Source organism: Xyrauchen texanus, chromosome 36 (genome assembly GCF_025860055.1).
Source record: "Xyrauchen texanus isolate HMW12.3.18 chromosome 36, RBS_HiC_50CHRs, whole genome shotgun sequence".
NCBI lineage: Eukaryota > Metazoa > Chordata > Actinopteri > Cypriniformes > Catostomidae > Xyrauchen > Xyrauchen texanus.
Window position 1 is genome coordinate 39,879,832 of NC_068311.1, and position 19,964 is coordinate 39,899,795.

At 36.6% G+C, this 19,964-nt stretch overlaps 1 protein-coding gene across 2 annotated transcripts in view; it reads left to right on the top strand.

Annotated features, from left to right (window-relative positions):
- The window catches only part of LOC127629619 (teneurin-4-like), a 410,961-nt gene that overhangs the window by 355,277 nt on the left and 35,720 nt on the right, over window positions 1-19,964 (top strand). For both annotated transcript variants that reach the window (XM_052106743.1, XM_052106742.1), the window contains 3 exons: window positions 2,649-3,526; window positions 12,552-12,724; window positions 16,258-16,493. In XM_052106743.1, coding sequence (XP_051962703.1) covers window positions 2,649-3,526; window positions 12,552-12,724; window positions 16,258-16,493 — 1,287 coding nt within the window. The remainder of the gene's footprint in view (window positions 1-2,648; window positions 3,527-12,551; window positions 12,725-16,257; window positions 16,494-19,964) is intronic.

A 19,964-nucleotide genomic window follows, 5' to 3' on the forward strand; every position in this document is an offset into this window, starting at 1 on the left:
GATCAGCGGTGTTTGGGGCTCCCAAGGGCGACCCCTAGTGTCACTACATTGACACAATGTTGAATGAGTGACAGATAGGTAATGCCTGTTTTTGTCAGTAACACATATGTTCAGTTAAGGAACAGGGAAAATGTACATTTGGTGTGAATAAATGTATTTTAGGAATAAATGTTGTCCAGCAACTAGTCGATTAGTCGGGTCGACTACTAAAACAAATACTTTTTGGAGAGCCTTTTGGTGTGAATATAGCTTGCTGTGTTTAAAAGTGAATAATAGTCAGCACAGTTAAACCTGCTGCAAGACGTTTTGTCTCTTTAATGCTTAAAGTTATGTTATTTATGCACCGCTACTGTCATAGCCCTCAAAGCGCTGCATCAACAACACATTACAATACGATCTCTATCGGATGTTAATTCCTCTACAGTGAGTAATGTTCCCTTATTTTATTTGTCAGGTGTTGTGAAGAGATTAAAGTTTTTTGCTTTTTCTGTCTGACGCTGCTTAAATAAATAGTTACAGTTAGAAAGGTTAAACTACTCTGTCATGAACTAGATCTGTACATGCATCATTATCTTGCAGTTCTGCACTTTTGAATGCACAGCGAGGATCGCCCTGAGACTCCCAAGATCCCTGTTTACATTGAAGGGCATCATTCTGCATTCAGGATGCGGTTTTGTGCTGTTCTTTATTGGAGCCTGCGACAGGGCGGAGGGCGGGGCTGGGTCGTGATTTTACATACCCGTCCCCTTATCAGGCTAATCAAGCTTCCGAGAGGGATAAAGGCCAACTGCGGACAGTATTGCGAGAGAGAGACTACGTTTATGGGCAGCTATCCGTCCTTTGTGTGTGTTTGTGTCTTTTGGTTTTAGTTAACCAACATTAAACTATTATTTATATTGTCAAGCCGGTTCTCGCCTCCTCCTATCCATTGAACTGCTTTACATTGGTGTTGAAACCAGGGAAGGAGAAGGGATACGGCGCAGTAGAGTTCTCGCCGCTACATCCACCCCAATGGAGCAGGCTATCTTCCGGGGGATGGAGGAGCCCGGCCGCCTGGAAGCGGAATATCCTTTAGTTACCATGTTGAAGTGCTGCGCTTAGCATTCATGTGGCATGGGGAGCGTGGTCATGTGTTTGTCTTCAGGAGAGGTAAATTGCTAAGGCTCGTCACCTGGGCTGTAATTACTCTGACACCTGTTTCTCATTATAGTGATGGTGGAGGGAGACCTGACAAGGATGAGAGGGAGTGGCTCAGAGCAGTGGTGTATGAAGGACCAGCAGCAAAAGCCAGTGACCACGTATATTGAAAGCCCTATTTGAGTTGGCCACTAAGATACGTTTCTTTGTTTTTGTATGAATCTGAATGTGTGAATATATACTCAGTTGTTCACGGTCTCCTGACTCCTCCATTGCCGACAAACTTGGATCCTTCAAAGTGGTGCCGAAAAACGGGCTTTGGGGTATCTGGCTCTTCAGCCCTTTAACTCTTTCCCCGCCAAACACGGAATTTTCCGTGTTTTATGAAAAAACGCTTTCCCGCCAAACACAGAATTTTCCGGGTATCCGTGTTTTAGGTGTTATACGGTAAGGAAGACCCCTGCGCATGTTTTGAAAGAGTACGCAACTCTTTGATCAAAGAAACAGACTGCGATCGTCTCAAACATGAAGAAGTGGAGTATTGAGAAGCTCAAAATATCAGACATAAACATGCCTTTTTCTCAGCTTTTTGTCTGAAATGTTGTTTTTTGACAAAACCTACCTCTGTTCAAGTCGCAATAAAAAACGAACAAATGAAGATAAAATAAAATCGTTTTTTTTTGCCTAAAAGCAGAGGCTCAGATCTTTATTGTGATATATAGCATCTTCATATATTCATGGAAGAAAATATTCCGCAGGCCATTAAATTTTAGCGAAAATCGTCAAAAACCCTGGCGGTGGCTGGCAACTTTTTTTTAAAAACGCTGGCGGGGAAAGAGTTAAATTCGAGGTGACCCACTGACCGGGGGCGCCGATGGTTGTGGCTGACTTTCTCACCAGAAATGGGCAGGCAGCCGGTTGTTGCCCCGGACTGAATCTACGGTGGGGGTATGTGGCATTTGGGGCGTGGTCATTTGTCTGTCTGCGGGAGAGATGGAAAGAGATAAGGCTCATCGCCTGGGCTGTAATTACTCTAATGCCTGTCTCTCTACACTTTTGTAGTTTTTTTCTCATCAGGGAATATGGATGAGAGGTTTTTGGTGTGTGCTCCAAAAACATTCTAAATAAAGGTTTAAAATAACAAGAGAAAAATATCCAATGGCATGAAGAATCTTTAATACAGGGGATTATCCAAAATAGGCATTATTTAATATTTTATAAGTGGAATTTCCACAAAAATAACAAAATCATGTCATACAGTTACTGTGATATAAAATTACTCCTGCCTTGATATAAGATTTTGATCATAGAACTTACTCCTACCTATGCTTAATGTACACTAATCTTACTTGTTTGAGTTTGTCACTGTACCATGGTGTTTGCTTTATTACTAATAAAAAAAAAAGCAGTTGTTTCAGTTTACATTTCAACCCATGATAAATGTGACTCAACAAATGTAATATTTTCATTATGTTGACCTATAACAACGTTTTTCGTCTTACCCCCAATAGGTGCGTCTGGAATGGCCTACTGACCTGGCCATCAGCCCAATGGACAATTCCCTTTATGTGCTGGACAATAACGTGGTTCTTCAGATCTCAGAGAACCATCAAGTAAGAATTGTGGCTGGGAGGCCAATTCACTGCCAGGTTCCTGGCCTGGATCACTTCCTTATTAGTAAAGTTGCCATCCATGCCACCTTGGAATCCGCCAATGCTCTAGCCGTCTCCCACAACGGTATGCTTTACATCGCAGAATCGGATGAGATGAAGATCAGCCGTGTACGACAGGTCTCAACCAATGGGGAGATCTTGCTGGTTGCTGGCGCCCCTAGTGGCTGCGATTGCAAGAATGATGCAAACTGCGACTGCTACTCTGGCGATGATGGCTATGCCAAAGATGCCAAACTAAATGCGCCCTCCTCATTGGCGGTCTCACCTGATGGAGAGCTCTTCATTGCTGACCTGGGTAACATACGAATCCGGTATGTTAGGAGGAACAAACCGTTCCTAAACCCACTAAACATGTACGAGCTTTCCTCACCGATTGATGACGAACTCTACTTGTTTGACATAAATGGCAGTCATATATACACTCAAAGCCTGACCACTGGAGACTACTTGTACAACTTGACCTACTCTGGAGAAGGTGACCTGAGTAGTATCACAGACAAGAATAAGAACAAAGTGACTATCCGCAAAGACACGACAGGACTGCCGCTTTGGATAATGGGCCCTGATGGCCAAACCTTCTGGTTCACTATTGGAACTAATAATGCATTGAAGAGCATTTCCACCCAGGGTCAAGAGATAGCCCTGATGACTTACCACGGAAGCTCAGAACTGCTGGCCACTAAGAGCAATCAAGATGGATGGACAACCTTCTATGAGTGAGTATACTTATAATTTACTCATATATACAACACACTTTTCCTTGGGGCATCCCAAGACTAATAGTTAATTTTGCTCATTCAAATCTAATGTTAAACTAGATGATACATAAATCCTAGAGTGGATTAGGAAGGTTTGATGTTAAAATAGTTGATCATAAATCAGTTTTATACAATGGCTTATAGGGGAGTGTAAAAATAAAAAAGGGAGACTTTTGCAGTTTAGTTTGGTGACACTAGTGCCACAGAAATCACACCTTAGATTATATAATTTAAATATCAAAATCATATATAAAATTCTTTAAAAAGATTAATATATATATATATATATATATATATATATATATATATATATATATATATATATATATATATATATATATGCACACTCACTGGTGGCCAAAAGTTTGAAATAATGTACAGATTTTGCTGTTTTGGAAGGAAATTGGTACTTAAATATTTAAAAAGATCTGAACATTTTTTTTCAAATTGTAATAGTAATTTGTCTCGTTATTAATGACCTGACTATTCATTGTAATCAGTTTATGGCCACTTTGTACCAATTTATTTCCATAAGAGCAAAATCTATATCTGTCTATATATATATATAGAGAGAGAGAGAGACTTGACTTGAACGATCCTTTAATTACAAATTTTCGTTAAAATAATTACATAAATACTTAAAACCTACACAAAAAATCCACCACACTTATTTCATAACACAACCACTTAGATATAAATTTGCAGAGAACCATCAATGCAAATTTCACATAAACACTTTTCCACTCCCCAAGTATAGTTACAGGTTCCCATGTCTTTAATTAGCTGATAGTACGCATATTCCACCTTTATCCTTGATTTGATTAACCCCTTTAAAATAGCCACTGCATCAGTTGACCCCACACCATTTAATTTACTTTTACGTGACAGCCGTTTAAAATCCTTTGGCAAACATTCAAAAAGCTCATTCAGCAGTCTCTGTGTCAAGCGAATTGACCTCACACCCAGCTTAGCGGCCAGCATCTCAGCAGACATCCATTCATTTGTTGTTATTAAATGTCCAATCTTTGTAATTCCAGCATTCCTTAAACCAGACCTCATTGTCGATGACTTCAAAATGTCTAAATCCACAACAGGATTGTACAACAGGGGTTCTTCTCTCATCCAAAGGCCTCGCACATCCTGGAGATTCCTTGATATATGTAATATTTGCCAGGCTTTCAACATGGATCGATAAAAAGGTGTTAATCCAGACAAATCAACACCTTGAGTGTCCATTAGAAAGAGATGTCGGTCTAACCCCATACTGCCCGCTTTTCTTAGGAGGGCACAGGCTACTCCAGCCCAGCTTACGTTTTTCCCATAAAGTAGTCTTTTTGCTGTCTGAAGTCTAAAAGTTTTTATTCTGTTTTTAATATCCACCAATCCTTGGCCTCCTTCTTGTTTGGGCAGATATAACACAGATGCTTTTAGCCAATGCTGACCAGACCAGAAAAAAATTCACCAGATGTTTTTGGACACTTTCCACCAATTCCTCGGGGGGTTCTAAGACAGTAATTTTATGCCATAAGGATGAGGCTACTAGATTGTTGCAGACCAAAACTCTTCCCCTATACGATAGCTGGGGTAGCAGCCAATGCCAGTGAGACAACCGAGCACACACCTTTTCCATCAGGCCCTCCCAATTCTTATATTCCTCTCTTCCTAAACATACCCCTAAATACTTTAACCCAGCCCTTCCCCACTGTAATCTAGCTGGAAGTTTCGGACCATTACAATCTACACCACACCATAGGGCATCACTTTTTTCCCAATTTACTTTGGCGGATAAAGCTTTCCTATAACTCTCTAAAATATCTGTTACAACCTGAACATCATGACCATTTCTTAAAACCACAGTAATGTCATCAGCATATGCTGAAATTTTTACACAATCATTACAATTTAAAACATTTGTCTGTAATCCCGTTAACTTTTCTCTCAATTTGCAAAGGAAAGGTTCAATGACCAAACTATATAGTTGACCTGAGAGTGGGCATCCCTGTCTTATGCCTCTTTGTACTTTAACAGGAACACTTAGTCCACCCGCCATTTTTATCATACATGTGGCATTCTTCTACAACAATTTTATCATTGCAACAAAATTGTCTCCAAAACCAAAAGCCTTTAAAACTTTGAAAAGAAACTGGTGATCAACTCGATCAAATGCCTTTTCCTGATCTAATGATAAGATTCCTATATCAACAATATTTCTCAAAGCATAATCAATAACATCACGTATTAAATGCAAATTGTCAGTGATATATCTATCTTTAATACAATAGTATTGATCTTTGTGTATAATTCTGTGCATTACTTTGTTTAACCTGTTAGCCAAACACTTTGATATTAGTTTATACTCGGAACATAAAACTGCAACAGGTCTCCAGTTCTTTATTAAAGTAAGATCACCTTTCTTGGGAAGTAGAGTTAAAACTGCTCGTTGACAACTTTTAGGCATCAAACCTATACGAAAAACTTCTTGTAGTACTTCATAGAAATCAGTTCCAATTAAGGTCCAGAAGTGCTTGTAAAACTCGCCAGGAAGGCCATCTATACCTGGGGTACGACCTGAGGCAAGTCCTGATACTGCAGCACTTAATTCCTCAAAGGTAAGTTCTGATTCCAAAGTTTGTTTATCTTCAGCGTTTAAAAGAAGGTTCTGTAAAAGTTCATTTTGGCTCTTCTCATCTGTGTTCTCAGCAGAATATAACTTAGAATAAAAGTCCACTGCCAATCTCCGCATTACTACGGGATCACTTGTATTGTGACCGTTACTGTTTTTCAAACGATACATTTTATTTCTTGTATACTTTTATGTTCCAAGTTAAAAAAAAAAGAAGTAGGTCCATCCATATCTTTCAAAGATAAAAACCTGCTCCTCACAAGAGCACCCTTGACTTTCTCATTTAGAATAGAACTCAACTTTAATTTCTTGTCAGTCCACTCTTGTAAATTAGCAGCAAGATCTCTCATCATGTTCTCTTCAATGACTAGAATTTCTTTCTCAATCCATTCTAAAGTCGATTTCAAACACAAAGTTGAGTAAGATGTATATTGTTGACAGAATTCCCTTATATGTGTTTTACCAATTTCCCACCAAAGAGTTACATTTTCATATCTACTTTTTTCAGTTTTCCAAGTTTCCCAAAAGTATTTAAAGGATTCACAAAAAAACTTGTCTTGCAGTAACTTTACATTAAAATGCCAATACGAACTCTTATTTCTTCTATGTATCAAAGTACAGTCAACAGTAATAAGTCTGTGATCAGAAAAAAAGTGGGGACAATAGCTGTATGTACAATTCTGTTTTTCATATTATTTGATAAATACAATCTATCTAAACGTGCAGCTGAAATTCTCCCCTCATTCACCTTTACCCAAGTATATTGTTTAACCAAGGGTTAATTTCTCTCCAACTGTCTGTGAAATTAAAAGTTTTAATAATATTAGCTAAAACAGTAGGTGACAGAAAATTAGGTTCTTCTCCATTTCTATCAAAAGAAGGATCAAGTGTACAATTCCAATCCCCCCCTAAAATGATCAAATCATTAACCTGCTGTTGTTTTAAAAATATCTTCAATTTATCAAAAGATTTTATCCTATCAGGTCCAGTATTAGGTGCATATATATTAACAAAAACAAAAAACAGTCCATAAATCTCAGCTCTAACTGCCAATACCCGCCCTGGCTCAATTTCTTTTTTTGACAGAATTCTACCTTTAGTGCTAGGAGAGAAAATAATTGCAGCTCCTGCACTCAGGTTAGTCCCATGAGTAAGAACATACTCATTACCCCACCACAGTTGCCAGTCAACCTCATTATTCACATCACTAAGAGTTTCTTGCAGGAAAATCACATCTAAGTTTTTCAACCTGCTAAATTCTACGATCATTTCTGCTTTCCTCCTATCCCTCATCCCATTAACATTTAAGGATCCCACCCGTAAAGTGTCCATAAGAAGAGAGAGAAAGAAAGCAGACAAGAAAAAAGAAAAAAACTTATTACCCATAGTGATTAATTAGATTTTTTTCACCTCTTTGGCCTATTTTTTCCAGTTGTACTTTTTTGTCAGATTGAAGTGATGTGTTTTTTTAATCTAAAACGCTTCTGCTGTGAAAGCTCTTCATGATTACTATGTCTTCTTGCCCACATGACAGATGTTATAAACTTCTCCAAGTCTGGAAAAAAATCACTAACTTCAATTTTTCTACCCTTCGTATCGTCAAGAAATTCGTTGATTTGAGCCACAGTATACAAATCTTCTTTCAACACTTTTGACATCTCTGCTCCTTCCAACCATTGATCATCATCTTTCATGCTATCATCAGTACATTGAGACATTCCATCCAACTCATCTACTGAGCCTTCCTCTGCTTGTACATCTGTCTGAGTCACATTCTCACTATTAACCACATCTTCAACTTCATGACTTGAATGCCTTACAACAGCATCACTACATCCAGCTTGCTCACCATCACCATCGCATTCACTCACCTCACTGTGCCCGATGACTCGCTCAACAGGTCTTTTCTCTGTCACTTGTTGTCGTGTAGTTGTAATTTCCACGATATCTGAACTGTTGTTATCTTTAGACGATCCAATCTCCGTTGAATCGACAGGCAAACGCTGTTCATTATCCTCTTTCTTGTACGGGCAAGAGAAACGTTTGTGGCCTAAATTTCCACATTCGAAGCACTTAAGGCTGTCGGTACTAGCATACAGTATATATGAACTTGTTCCATGACTCACACGGAACGAGATCTCTAACGTACTGGTTTACTAACTGCTCCGATTTTAAAAACACTACAATCGCCTTGTTCATTCGTGATGCTGAGAGAATATTCTGAAACTCGATCAATTCTCCCACCACCACGAGTACATCCTCCACGCTAACGCCGAGCTCGGGCACACACCTGCACCCATTTCGCATCGACACGTTTGGGTTTACCTGTGCAGGGTCAGACGCCATACCGTCACGCGACAAAGCCGCGAGCGGCTAGAAGTACAAGTTACTTTTACTATATAATAGTAATTTAACCAAAAAAAAAAAAAAAAAAGAGAAATTGAAAAAAGAACAATTTTTTCCGCTCACTCAACAACACGCTCCACTCTTCCAACCACGTGCGCACACAGAGAGAGAGAGAGCGACAGAGAGAGAGAGAGAGAGAGAGAGATTATTATTTATTATGAAATATTATTTAACATGACTTTAATTTCTAAACATCCACAGTGCTAAAAGAGCAGAAGTTGAAGAAATACAGTAGCTATATAAATCCTCATATGTTCTTTTAAATGCGTTTTTTAATATAATTATAGTAATTGTAATTTATACTATATAGATTTGTGTGCCATTATATGACTGTAGTCTGTTGCATATCTGTGTGCCATTGATCAACACTTTTACTGATTTACTTTTATATTTAACATTAATATCTAAATTAAATTATATATTATTATATTTAATTTAACATGTATTTTTTATTAATATTAAATCAGTGTGAAAGGGTAATTTCCCCACATGTAAAAATTTACATTTGAAACCGTTTTTTTTTTTTTTTCATAAATTTGTAAACTTTTCCAGTTATTTGCAGCTCACAGAATTTTACAATAAGCGCTCTATCACAGCAGAGATTCAGACAAAGTGAGTCAGTTTTCACTACAGGAGGGTAAAATGTATATATGCTCAAATTGTAATGCTGCACTTAAGAGTCTTGGTTGACTCATGTAACTGTAGATACAGTTAGAGTTCACAAGAGAGCAGTTCTTTTTTTAGAGAGAAGAGATTGCAGTCAAGTCATTTGCTGGAAGGTAATTGGTTTCAAGAGTGCCTCAGAAAAATTTGCTGTTTTTGGAGATCTGTAGAGAGTAATTTTCTGTTGAAATTTCCTAAGTTTAATATTTTTGCCATGTCCAAATATGCTGTTCATCAAATCAGGCCCACCCAATAATTTTGTAAAATGTTTCATGATATGATGTATAATTGAGAAGCTAATGTTGAGACAATAGTTATTCATCCATTGTGTCCACATCTTCTACGTTTTTGTAAGTCAAAATATATTTTTAAATTGCCAATTAAACTGTTACATTTGCCAATAAGATCTCCCATTTTTTGTTTCAAATGTTAACAGCATTTGTGGCATGCTGTTGATTATTAAAGAACATTTAATCGACACCCGTCAGTTTTTAAAAACACAACAGAAAATTTGTTTACAGTAATGCACTTATACATAGCATATTTATTAGCATAATTATTTTTATTTGACCTTGGTATAGGCAAAACTCAAATTTAAATATTCATTGCCACATATTTTATAAGACGCAATAAATTATAACCTACCAATTGTCACCTTAGCAGTTCTTATCAAGCACACTTTCTTGGTTTATTTTCCTCTGTTCTGCAGTTTTTTATCAGGTCCCATGCTGTCATATAATTTGTATAATCACCCTTTGCCACATGAACAAATGGCAGGGAAAGTAAATTTGCTCGGTAATTGCAATTAGAGGCAGAAAAAAAAGCAATAATTAACATCAGGAGTAGTTTCTCTGTTGTTTTTTCTTTCCTAAGCAATTAGATCCATCCTTTCCCTTGGGCAGCATGGAGTTGTCTTTGTGATTAAAGAAAGCTTGGTTGTGGAGTATATATATATATATATATATATATATATATATATATATATATATATATATATATATATATATATCTATTCTTTTTTTTTTTGCAGTTTGTTAGCATATTTAGCATAATTAACTTTGAAGGTCATGGTGTCATCTGAGGGTCAATGTCACTGTTTTTATCGGCACAAGAACAGAGTGGCCCGAACAATTTATCTGCACGCTCCAACACCCGTAACATGCAGCTTATCATCTCTGCTACCTGAATTAATTAACTCCCTGTGATGCGTGTTTGCCTGCAGATGCAATATCAGCTAGGACTCACACGGAAACTGTAAGCTGAGTAGCACAAGCATAACAAAGACATCTGTTATGGTTTTCATCTATTCAAATTTGGATGGAACTTGCTGTGTTGATGTGCATATTAAGGGGCCATTCTATGTAGGTTTGGAAATGAGAATTTATCCAGAATCAGTTCCAATTTGTAAAAAACAATAATGGAACCAAATGATTTTCACGATGAGACTGTCAGCCAACGCACCTTGACACATGGCTTGCTGAGCGCGTTACTGCGGACACCAACGCATGTGGAGGCTCACGCTATTCACCGCCCCATCCACAACCAATTTACCACGCTCACCACAGAGAGCGAGAACCACCTTATTGCGACCACGAGAAAGGTAACCCTCGTGACTACCCACCCTAGCACCCAGGCCAATTGGTTGCTTTGAAAGCCTGGTTGGAGTCACTCAGTACTCCCTGGATTCAAACTTGCGATTTCAGGGGTGATAGTCAGCATCTTTTCTTGCTGAGCTAACCAGGCCTCCCATTTAGCACTATAAGAACAGTAGTTTTTGCTAAATATTTAAGGAAACAAGTTATATACTTTCTATCTGAACTTTCTTGATTCAGGCTTCGTTTAAAGATTTGTGAAATTAACTGAACCGTGAATTCAGTAACGTGAACCAAACCGAATCATGAGATGAGTTAACTGTTACACCCCTAACCATCAGCTTTGATTGATTTGTTGTTTCCTGTGATTTCTTAATGCAGTTTTCATGGTATAAACATCACCTCTGTGAATTTACAGTGAGAAGATACCATGATACCAAAAATAAATGCATGGAATGTGTTAGGAGACAAAGACAGTAAAGTTTTATTTTTATAGCTCGCTCTTTTTTATAATTGAAGTTTCTAAAAAAAGGCTTAATTTTCAGCATTACGTAACTATACCAACATTGAAACTGAGAAAAATGGATTGTCCAGCTAAACTTATCGAGCATGCACTTGCGAAAAGGACCATGCGAACCAACACTTGAATCAAACGTGTCATAGAAGTACCACAAAATGAGGGAATTGCTTCAGCATATTATCTCACATTTGCTTTTATGGTACTATTGGTTAGGTTTAAGGTTTAGGATAGGAAATTCAGTTGTGTTTTTTAAACTCAATAGAGCATTACACTTAAAAGCATGTTTGGGAGAAACTTTAACTCACTTTCAGCGTAATACAGTGGATATTTCACCTTGGAATTGTCACAATACCACATAATGTCTTTTTGCAATTTTTGGACTTAATTTACTGTGTTTTGCCTTGGTTTTAGTGTGATTTTGATGTTACTGCAATTTGAACACTCCATGTTTTTGAGCCAAACCTGTCTGTCACAGGACAGATTATAGTCTAAGAGACAATTACGGTCATAATTCCATTTTTAACCAAATTTGCAGTTACTGCAATTTGCCTTTGCATACAAGAGTAGATTACTGCTCTAAAAGGAGATGATTGATCTTGCCCTGTTTCCCTTACTGAGATGAATCAGACTTCCCTGAGACAGAGCCTGCTGAGACAGAGCTCACATGGATTCTGGCATATAGAAAGTAAGGGGCAGAAAGGAACTAATTAGGAGAAGAAATTAAGATCATTTACTTGCTTGCCAAAGAACACAACAGAACTGTTGTGGGTCAACTGCAGCCATTTTCTCCTCTATTTTGTTGCCAGCCCCCAACCTCCCTTCGTTGCCCCTTAATGAAGCAACTATGATACTATGAAAAGAGTTTGGAGGGATAACGAGACCGAAAGCTTTGGCCTTCACCAAATGGAAATGAAAGAGACTAATTTAATACTTTATTTAGCACTGTGAATCTTCTCCAGAGAGAACTTGATCAAAACATCTGTCTAACAAAAGATACTGGGTTAAAATAAAATTATGTGGCTTTAAATTCATGTCTTCTAGCTTTGAAGGCATGTATGTGCTAGTGAACACCTAAATGTTGACAAAATATACTTTCTTCAGATCTGCTTTTTTCTGATTCACTCTACTTTGAGTGTGTTGATTGGTTTTCAGTACTGAGTTCTCTTTCCTTCTTCACAGGTACGACAACTATGGCCGGCTGACAAACGTGACCTACCCCACAGGCAGGGTGAGCAGCTACCGCACTGATTCCGACAGTACTGTGCGGGTGCAAACGGAGGGCTCTAACAAAGAGGACATCACGGTTACCACCAACCTCTCAGCCTCTGGAACATTCTACACACTTATGCAAGGTAAGACTATCTGTACAGCCCCTTGGGTTCAGGCATCTTTGTAATCTAAGAATTGTGTTAGGGTCTTAAACTTGATGTTATGACATCAAGCAGTGCATTAAGTATCTTATATTTTATAACTACATTGTACAAAAAAATTAAAACATTTAATTCAATATTTTGGTAAAAAAAAAAAAATAATAATAAGGTTTGATGTGTTAACATTAACATTACTGCATTAGGTATAATGAACTTAAGGTGCACTCAGTAACGTTTGTCTTTGTGTCATCTTGGACTTACTCTGACACCAAGCGGCTTGGATGCAGCATAATTTAAAACAATTTCAAATTCTATTGTATACATTTAGTATTCACAGTCAGCCATGATTATTTTAATCAATGAGTGAAAGTATCAAATAACAGGATGGTTACTGAGATTAAGTGAGTAGTATTCGCCTGGTCATGTGATTCTAACATGGCAGCCCCCTTGTGCGGACCCTCTCCATGTAGAATAAAACAGCTTTTATAAGGTTACTGATGTGACTGTAGTCTTCATTTTAATGTGAGTGGTCATGATTTCCTACATATATTGCAAAATTACAATTCATGCCTTTAGGGGTTAATCTTTTTAACGAGGAAAGAAAATACCTTTAACATTAAATTTACATTATAAATACACTATATTTAACACTTTTATATTTGTATATATCGGTAAATGTTAATTATACATTAATACATTTTTAACATAAAAATTTGTATAGTATAGTATCTCGAAAATAACACTAACCAAGATAATAAATGCATAAAATTAAAAAGTATTGCATTAATGTTGACATATACTAATTTATTGTAGTGTAACCAGAGTTTTTGTCATGTTTTCCAAGAAAATAAATAAAATTAAAAATAATCATATAAACGACTTGAAAAACGAATACTTGATCTTTACAAAATACTGAATATCTTCTTGGTTAAGTTAATAATTTTTTATGGATTTAGTTTTTTCATCCGCCCTTTTTTAAGCATTGATTTCACTAAAACCCTAACACCAACCAAATACAAGATATAATCTCTGAAGTCAAGTCTTAACATCTTGTGAATGTTTTTTTCCAGAATATTTTTACTGGAAAACTAGACAAATATACTGATTAAAAAATTGGTTTTGCAGCATAAACTTAGTGGTTTTCGGTTGTATGTAAAACAAGATAACTGTGACAAAATTGTGTTTGTGGGAAGCAACTGTAGGTCTATTCACTATTAGCAAACCTCCTGTTTATTAAATCAATGAATGCGTGATTGTGTGTGATTTCTCAAAAATCCCAAGACCGCCTACTTATGAAGACACAAGTCCAGATTGATTTCATGTCCACCTTTTTTCTTTGTTGCATCCCACCTTCTCTACTAAATGGCTGTTTCTTCTGTCCATCTCAGAAAACCAAATCTTAATCAATTTGGCCTAGAGAAAGAGGGGAGTGGAAGGGATCAGGGGCTTGTAATTTTCTTGCATTCTTTGGTTAGTGCAAAAACAGGGTATAAAAATGCCAATCACTCTATTGATTCCCAATAAATAGCTTTGAACTCCCTGTGCCTCGTTCTATATCCTCTGAAACTGTAAAGATTTTTCTGCACTCCTGTGAGCATTTGATTTGAAGGGCTGCCCCTCCCCTGGGATTTAATTGGTTTACTGATGACTGCATTTGAGAGAAGAGGAAGAGAGCTTAAATAACTTTAATCCTAGACCGGACATCTGCTGGAGGGAGAGAAAGAGGGCGCCCAGCCAAACTGTTTGCTGATAATTAATTCACTATTGTCTGCTTTGTAAATGGAAACCAGTTTGGCTCTAACACACTTTCACACAAGCAATCTGGATGTACTCTGGTATACATTTCTCGGAGGTGGTGACCTTGTGATGTTTATTGACTTTCCAAGGTTGTGTGTTCAATTTCCAGCTCATTCAGTCAGCTATTTTTTTCAGGGCATGAATATAAAACAGCTTATATAAAACAGTTCATTGAACTGTTTTATATAAGCAATATCACACTCGTAATCATGCTATATGGTCGAAATCAGCTCTGCTGTGATTACCTACGACACTTGGCCTGCGGCCGAATCTCAGCAGTGCTGATGTAGGGCCATATCTCACTCTTGCTTGTGTGATATTGCTTAAATATATATATTTATATAATCTGTTAAGTAATTTCTTTTAAAATAAATACACATTTTCTGCTTCAAAGTATGTATTTATGTAGCTTTGCTCTTCTGTATGTTTAGACTGATCCTTGCTGTGATGGCTTTGAAGAGTAATTAATTCCCTTTGACCAATAATGAGAGTATCATCAAAGCACTCACTGACATTTTCTCATTGGTAATATCTTCTCTCGCTCTCTTTTTTTCTTTCCTTCTTTCTCTTTATCTCTCTCTCACATCTACCCTCCTCTCTCTTTAACTGTCTTCCATCTTCCATGTCCCTCCAAAGTGCTATGCGAGACCACCTGGGGATGAAGACAGACATTTTAAGATTTAGCTTAATCTCTTTCAGCACAGGCAGACAGCCTCAACTAGGGCAGCTTTCTGTCTGTCTCTCCACACCTTTTTGGCACTGTCTCTTTCTGTCTGCCATGGTCTACTCATAGACTGAAACTTTAACTATTTTGAAACATTACTTTCATTCATTGTCTGTCTGGTCTTGTTGAACAAACAAAAGTGTTGTCATAAATATGGCAGCCATTTTGAGAGAAATAGTGAACGTAGCCAGTAATAGGTTACAAAAGCTGGTCTAAGCAATTTCTGTGCCACTAGTGGCACCAAACAGAATTTCAAAAATAATGTCTTCAAAAGTCTCCAGTGTCTCCAAACAGGTGTCTTTAAAACTCTCCCTGTCAGCCATTATTTTTAAACATGTCATCCCGCAACTCCATCCATTGACCGAGAGCCTTTTCCAAGTTTTTAAAAGTAAAAAAATTCAAAATTAAACCAAAATGGAAAAAAGTCTCTTTAAATGCTTGAAAAAAGAAATGTTGGCATAAGTAGTTTGTAATAATCATTTATTGTTGTCTTAGAAAAATAAGCATAATATTAATAATAATTGTTTTAAAATAATGTCAAATCAAAGTCAGATGGTGCAACCAACAGATACTGTAGCTATTTTGCTGTCATGTAACAAAAAACGTGGACCTCCGTTTATTTTTTTTATTTGTTTATTTTTTGTAAGGTTTTAAAATAAAATCTGATATTTTGACATTTTGTTGAATGGCACATTTTATTCAGGTCAAATAGGTAACTCATAATATTCTCATAAAATCTCAATATTATAATATTGTATCTCATAATATGTAAATAGGTAAAAAAATATTGATATTCGTATCTCAAACATTTATATTTGTAAAAAATATTTTCATCTTTAAATATTTTTTAAACCAGCATGGTTATATTTCTATAACTTGACACATGTTTCAAACTATATGTTTAAGTGATTTCTAATTTGTATCACCCTGGACAGCCTTATTTGCAGTGACCCATTTATGTAACTAGGATATTTTTATTTTCTTAAAATCATAGACCAAGTCAAAAACAGTTACTACATCGGTCTGGATGGCTCCTTGCGGCTGGTGTTGGCTAACGGCATGGAAGTGTCCCTTCAGACGGAGCCTCATTTGCTGTCAGGAACAGTCAACCCGACCATAAGCAAGAGGAACGTCACTTTACCCATCGACAACGGACTTAACCTGGTGGAGTGGAGACAACGCAAAGAACAAGGTCGAGGGCAGGTCACAGTGTATGGACGCAGACTCAGGGTAAGACATTTGACAGCATTTTACAATGAATTCTCCTTAAGTTTCAGAGCCTTTATATAATAATTAATGACTAAATATATAAATAAATACAATTAATCATCAATTGTATTAAATAATACATTTTGAAAATGAACACCGCAGACACTAGAATATAACATGAAGGTTTCAGGCCCGTATTTACAAAAAATCTTAAGGCTAAAAGTAGCTCCTAATGCAGAAATGTAGGAGCGACCCTTAAAAATTAGAGACGTATCACTCCTAATTTTCTCATACAATTTATATCTAAGAGTAATTCATGAAGCATTTTAATGCTAAAAGAAGCCCCTAAACCCACAACCGCTTCTAAATCCTTAAGAGCGACTCACAATCAATCCGAAGCATGGCTGCTATCATCAATCCACATTAGAATCAATGTATTACAATATTATTATTAAATTGACCGTTTAAAAAAAAAGTACCACCAGAATCACAATTGAGTCGATGTATTTTAATAATACAATAGCCTATTATAATATTATAAATATTATAATGTTGATATTGACCTTTAAAAAATGTGTCACCCGCTTGGGTGTTTTCATTATTGGAAACTTAGAGATTTAGTCACCTCTTCCAGAAATGGAAACAACCAGATTTCATCTGTGATAAAGGTTTTGACAACTCTGCACTCCCTGGCCACATCAAAATAAAACTGTGTACACTCACTGCAGAGAAAAAAAGGGGTGTTCACGGGGAATCACGGCAATCACAGCGCTACCCAGTTTATCGATTCTGTTGACGAGACGCACGCTCCTTTCATTGCATCAACACAGGAGTAACATATATTCATGAACCGAATTTTTTTTATCTATCTATATGTCTGTCTGTCCGTCTGTCCGTCCTTCTATCATCTATCTAATCTCTTCGCAGACAAATAGCAGTTCCCTGTCTTCCAATCCCTGTGGGCGCTCACAAAACATGATATCATCCATAGCAATGAGGTCAAATCTACCTTACTCTTATCTTAAGATATCTTTAGTAAAATTGTTCTTAGCATTTTTGTGAATTGGTTTTAAGCTGACTAGGAACCCTTTGGAGAACTCCTAGAGAACATGGGCCCAGACATTTACATCTTCATAAATATAAACTGAAATATTAACATGTATTATTAATCTAACTATTAAGATAAGTAAAGTACAATTTCAGTGTTTTTCTGTTATTTTAGCCAAAAAGGTCCTGTGAAATTTTAATTTATGTGGATACATTGTACTCAAAAAAAAAAATGTTTCATTATCAGTTCAAATAAATAAAAAACTGTATTATATTAATTTAATTTATTATTAATTGTGGTTTGTTCACTGATCATTTAGTAATATTTATAAAAGATGATTAATTCAGCTAAAAAATGTATTTAATATAAATAAATGAATAATTATTCATTTTTCACATTTCCCTAATGTCATCACTAGCAATTATATTAATATATACATTCATAAATTGTTATACATGTATATTAATAATACTTTATATTATATTCATATTTTATTTATACAGTATATTTCAAATATATTTATTCCTCAAGCATGGTTTGCATCCCTTACTGTACAACCTACCTACGTGTATTCCCATGGTCATAACCTCACCAACGCAAATTATGCACAGGCTGCAACACCGGCTCATCATCGTCATCTGCTCATCCTGGGTTTATTTTATGCAGGCACAGTTCCACGTCTCTCAGTCACACCTCTGAAACGTAGAAGCTCATCTGAGCATCGAGACCCCTGTTTTTACCGTAATTGCTTCTCTATTATAATCTCTTTTTCAGTTTCAGTTTCAGTTTCAGTCTGTCCTATAGAATGATAATTTTTATTACCTTTGGCTTGTAGAGTCTGGCCTGACTTCACCGGTCAAATAGCTGCCTACCAAAGTCGGTGTGTGTGCGTGCATGTGTTTGTTAGTGTGGTTGGTCTGTCCATAATGCAGCAGGCTTGTTTCTGTGATAATGGTCACCACCTGGGGCAGGGTTGCTCCCTCATGAATGAATTTCCCCACTTTATCTTACCATCAGTCTGATGTCTTCATAATTCTTGACAGAATTCAGGGATCAATAATAATGGCCTGATTGCTCAGAGTTAGTTAGCATTTCGTGCTATTTGATGGAACTGTAACTTGCCACGTTCTTTGATCGTGTATAAGTGTTTTTATGCCTTGGAAACTTAAACATTTGGATTCATGTGATGGATAAAAAATTGTTGTTGTGAATCCTGATTATTTAAATGTAATTAAAATTAGAAGATGTTAATAAAAAAAAGTAGCATTTTTTTTCATTTTCTCACCCTCATGTTGAAACCTATGTAACTTATTTTATTTTATTCTGTGAAACACAAAAGGACATTGTTATGTGAGGGACTGACAACCTCTGTCGTTATACACTTACATTGAATTGAAAAAGTGCAGCATCAACGTTCTTCAGAAAGAAAGAAAGTCATACAGTTATGGCATGATGGTGAGTAACTGAATTAAATTTTATTGGAGATCGAGCTTGTGACCAAAGCATCAGGTAGAATGGACTAAATATATGCTATATATATATATATATATATATATATATATATATATATATATATATATATATATATATAGTTTAAATCTGACCTACTACAACAGAAAGAAAATCCATTGTTATCCTTATAGGGTTTGCTTTAGCGGAGGACAGGTAATAACAGAAACAATCAATCTACCTGACCCAGTTGGCATGGCTTGACCATACCTGGCCTCCTACGCTACAGCAGTGGCCTCCCGCTAGTAATGGAACCACTTAACTGCCTCTGCAAGATGACCCGTTTGTGATTTGAACCATAACACGATGTGAACCAAGAACTTTACATTTATTCAACATAAATTGCTTTGCAGTGTTTCCAGTTCTCTTTCTATTCCATTTTCTCGGAATAAGTAAACTTGTTTGAAGGTTTAGACAGAAGGTCGTCCACCAGCACTGGAGTAGAGATAATCGGAAAGTGCCATTTTGTCTGCAGTTAATGGAGGATTTAAAGCAATAGTTCACCCCAAAAAGTTTCACAAAAAGTAAAATGGGATCAGAACAACATAATGATGATTAAATTACAGAATTTTCATTTATGGGTGAAATCTTTCTGTTATCCCTTAAGGGGGAGATGGTCTTATGTATGGAAACCTTATGTATAGATGGGCAGACTGTGGAAACAGAAGAGTGTACATGCGTGAACTGAGGAACAATCTGTGCTGAAATCATTGAACGACCTAGAGTGACATGTCAAGTGAAATTACGTGTGTGTGTGTGTGTGTGTGTGTGTGTGTGTGTGTGTGTGTGTGTGTGTGAGTGGGTGGTGCTACTGACTGGGAAAGTGTTTGTCAAGATTATATGAAACAAAGACAAATGAGGGCAGGATAGAAAGAGGTTTGAATGGATACACACACAAAAAGTTCCATTCTGTTATGTGCTATTAGATATTATTG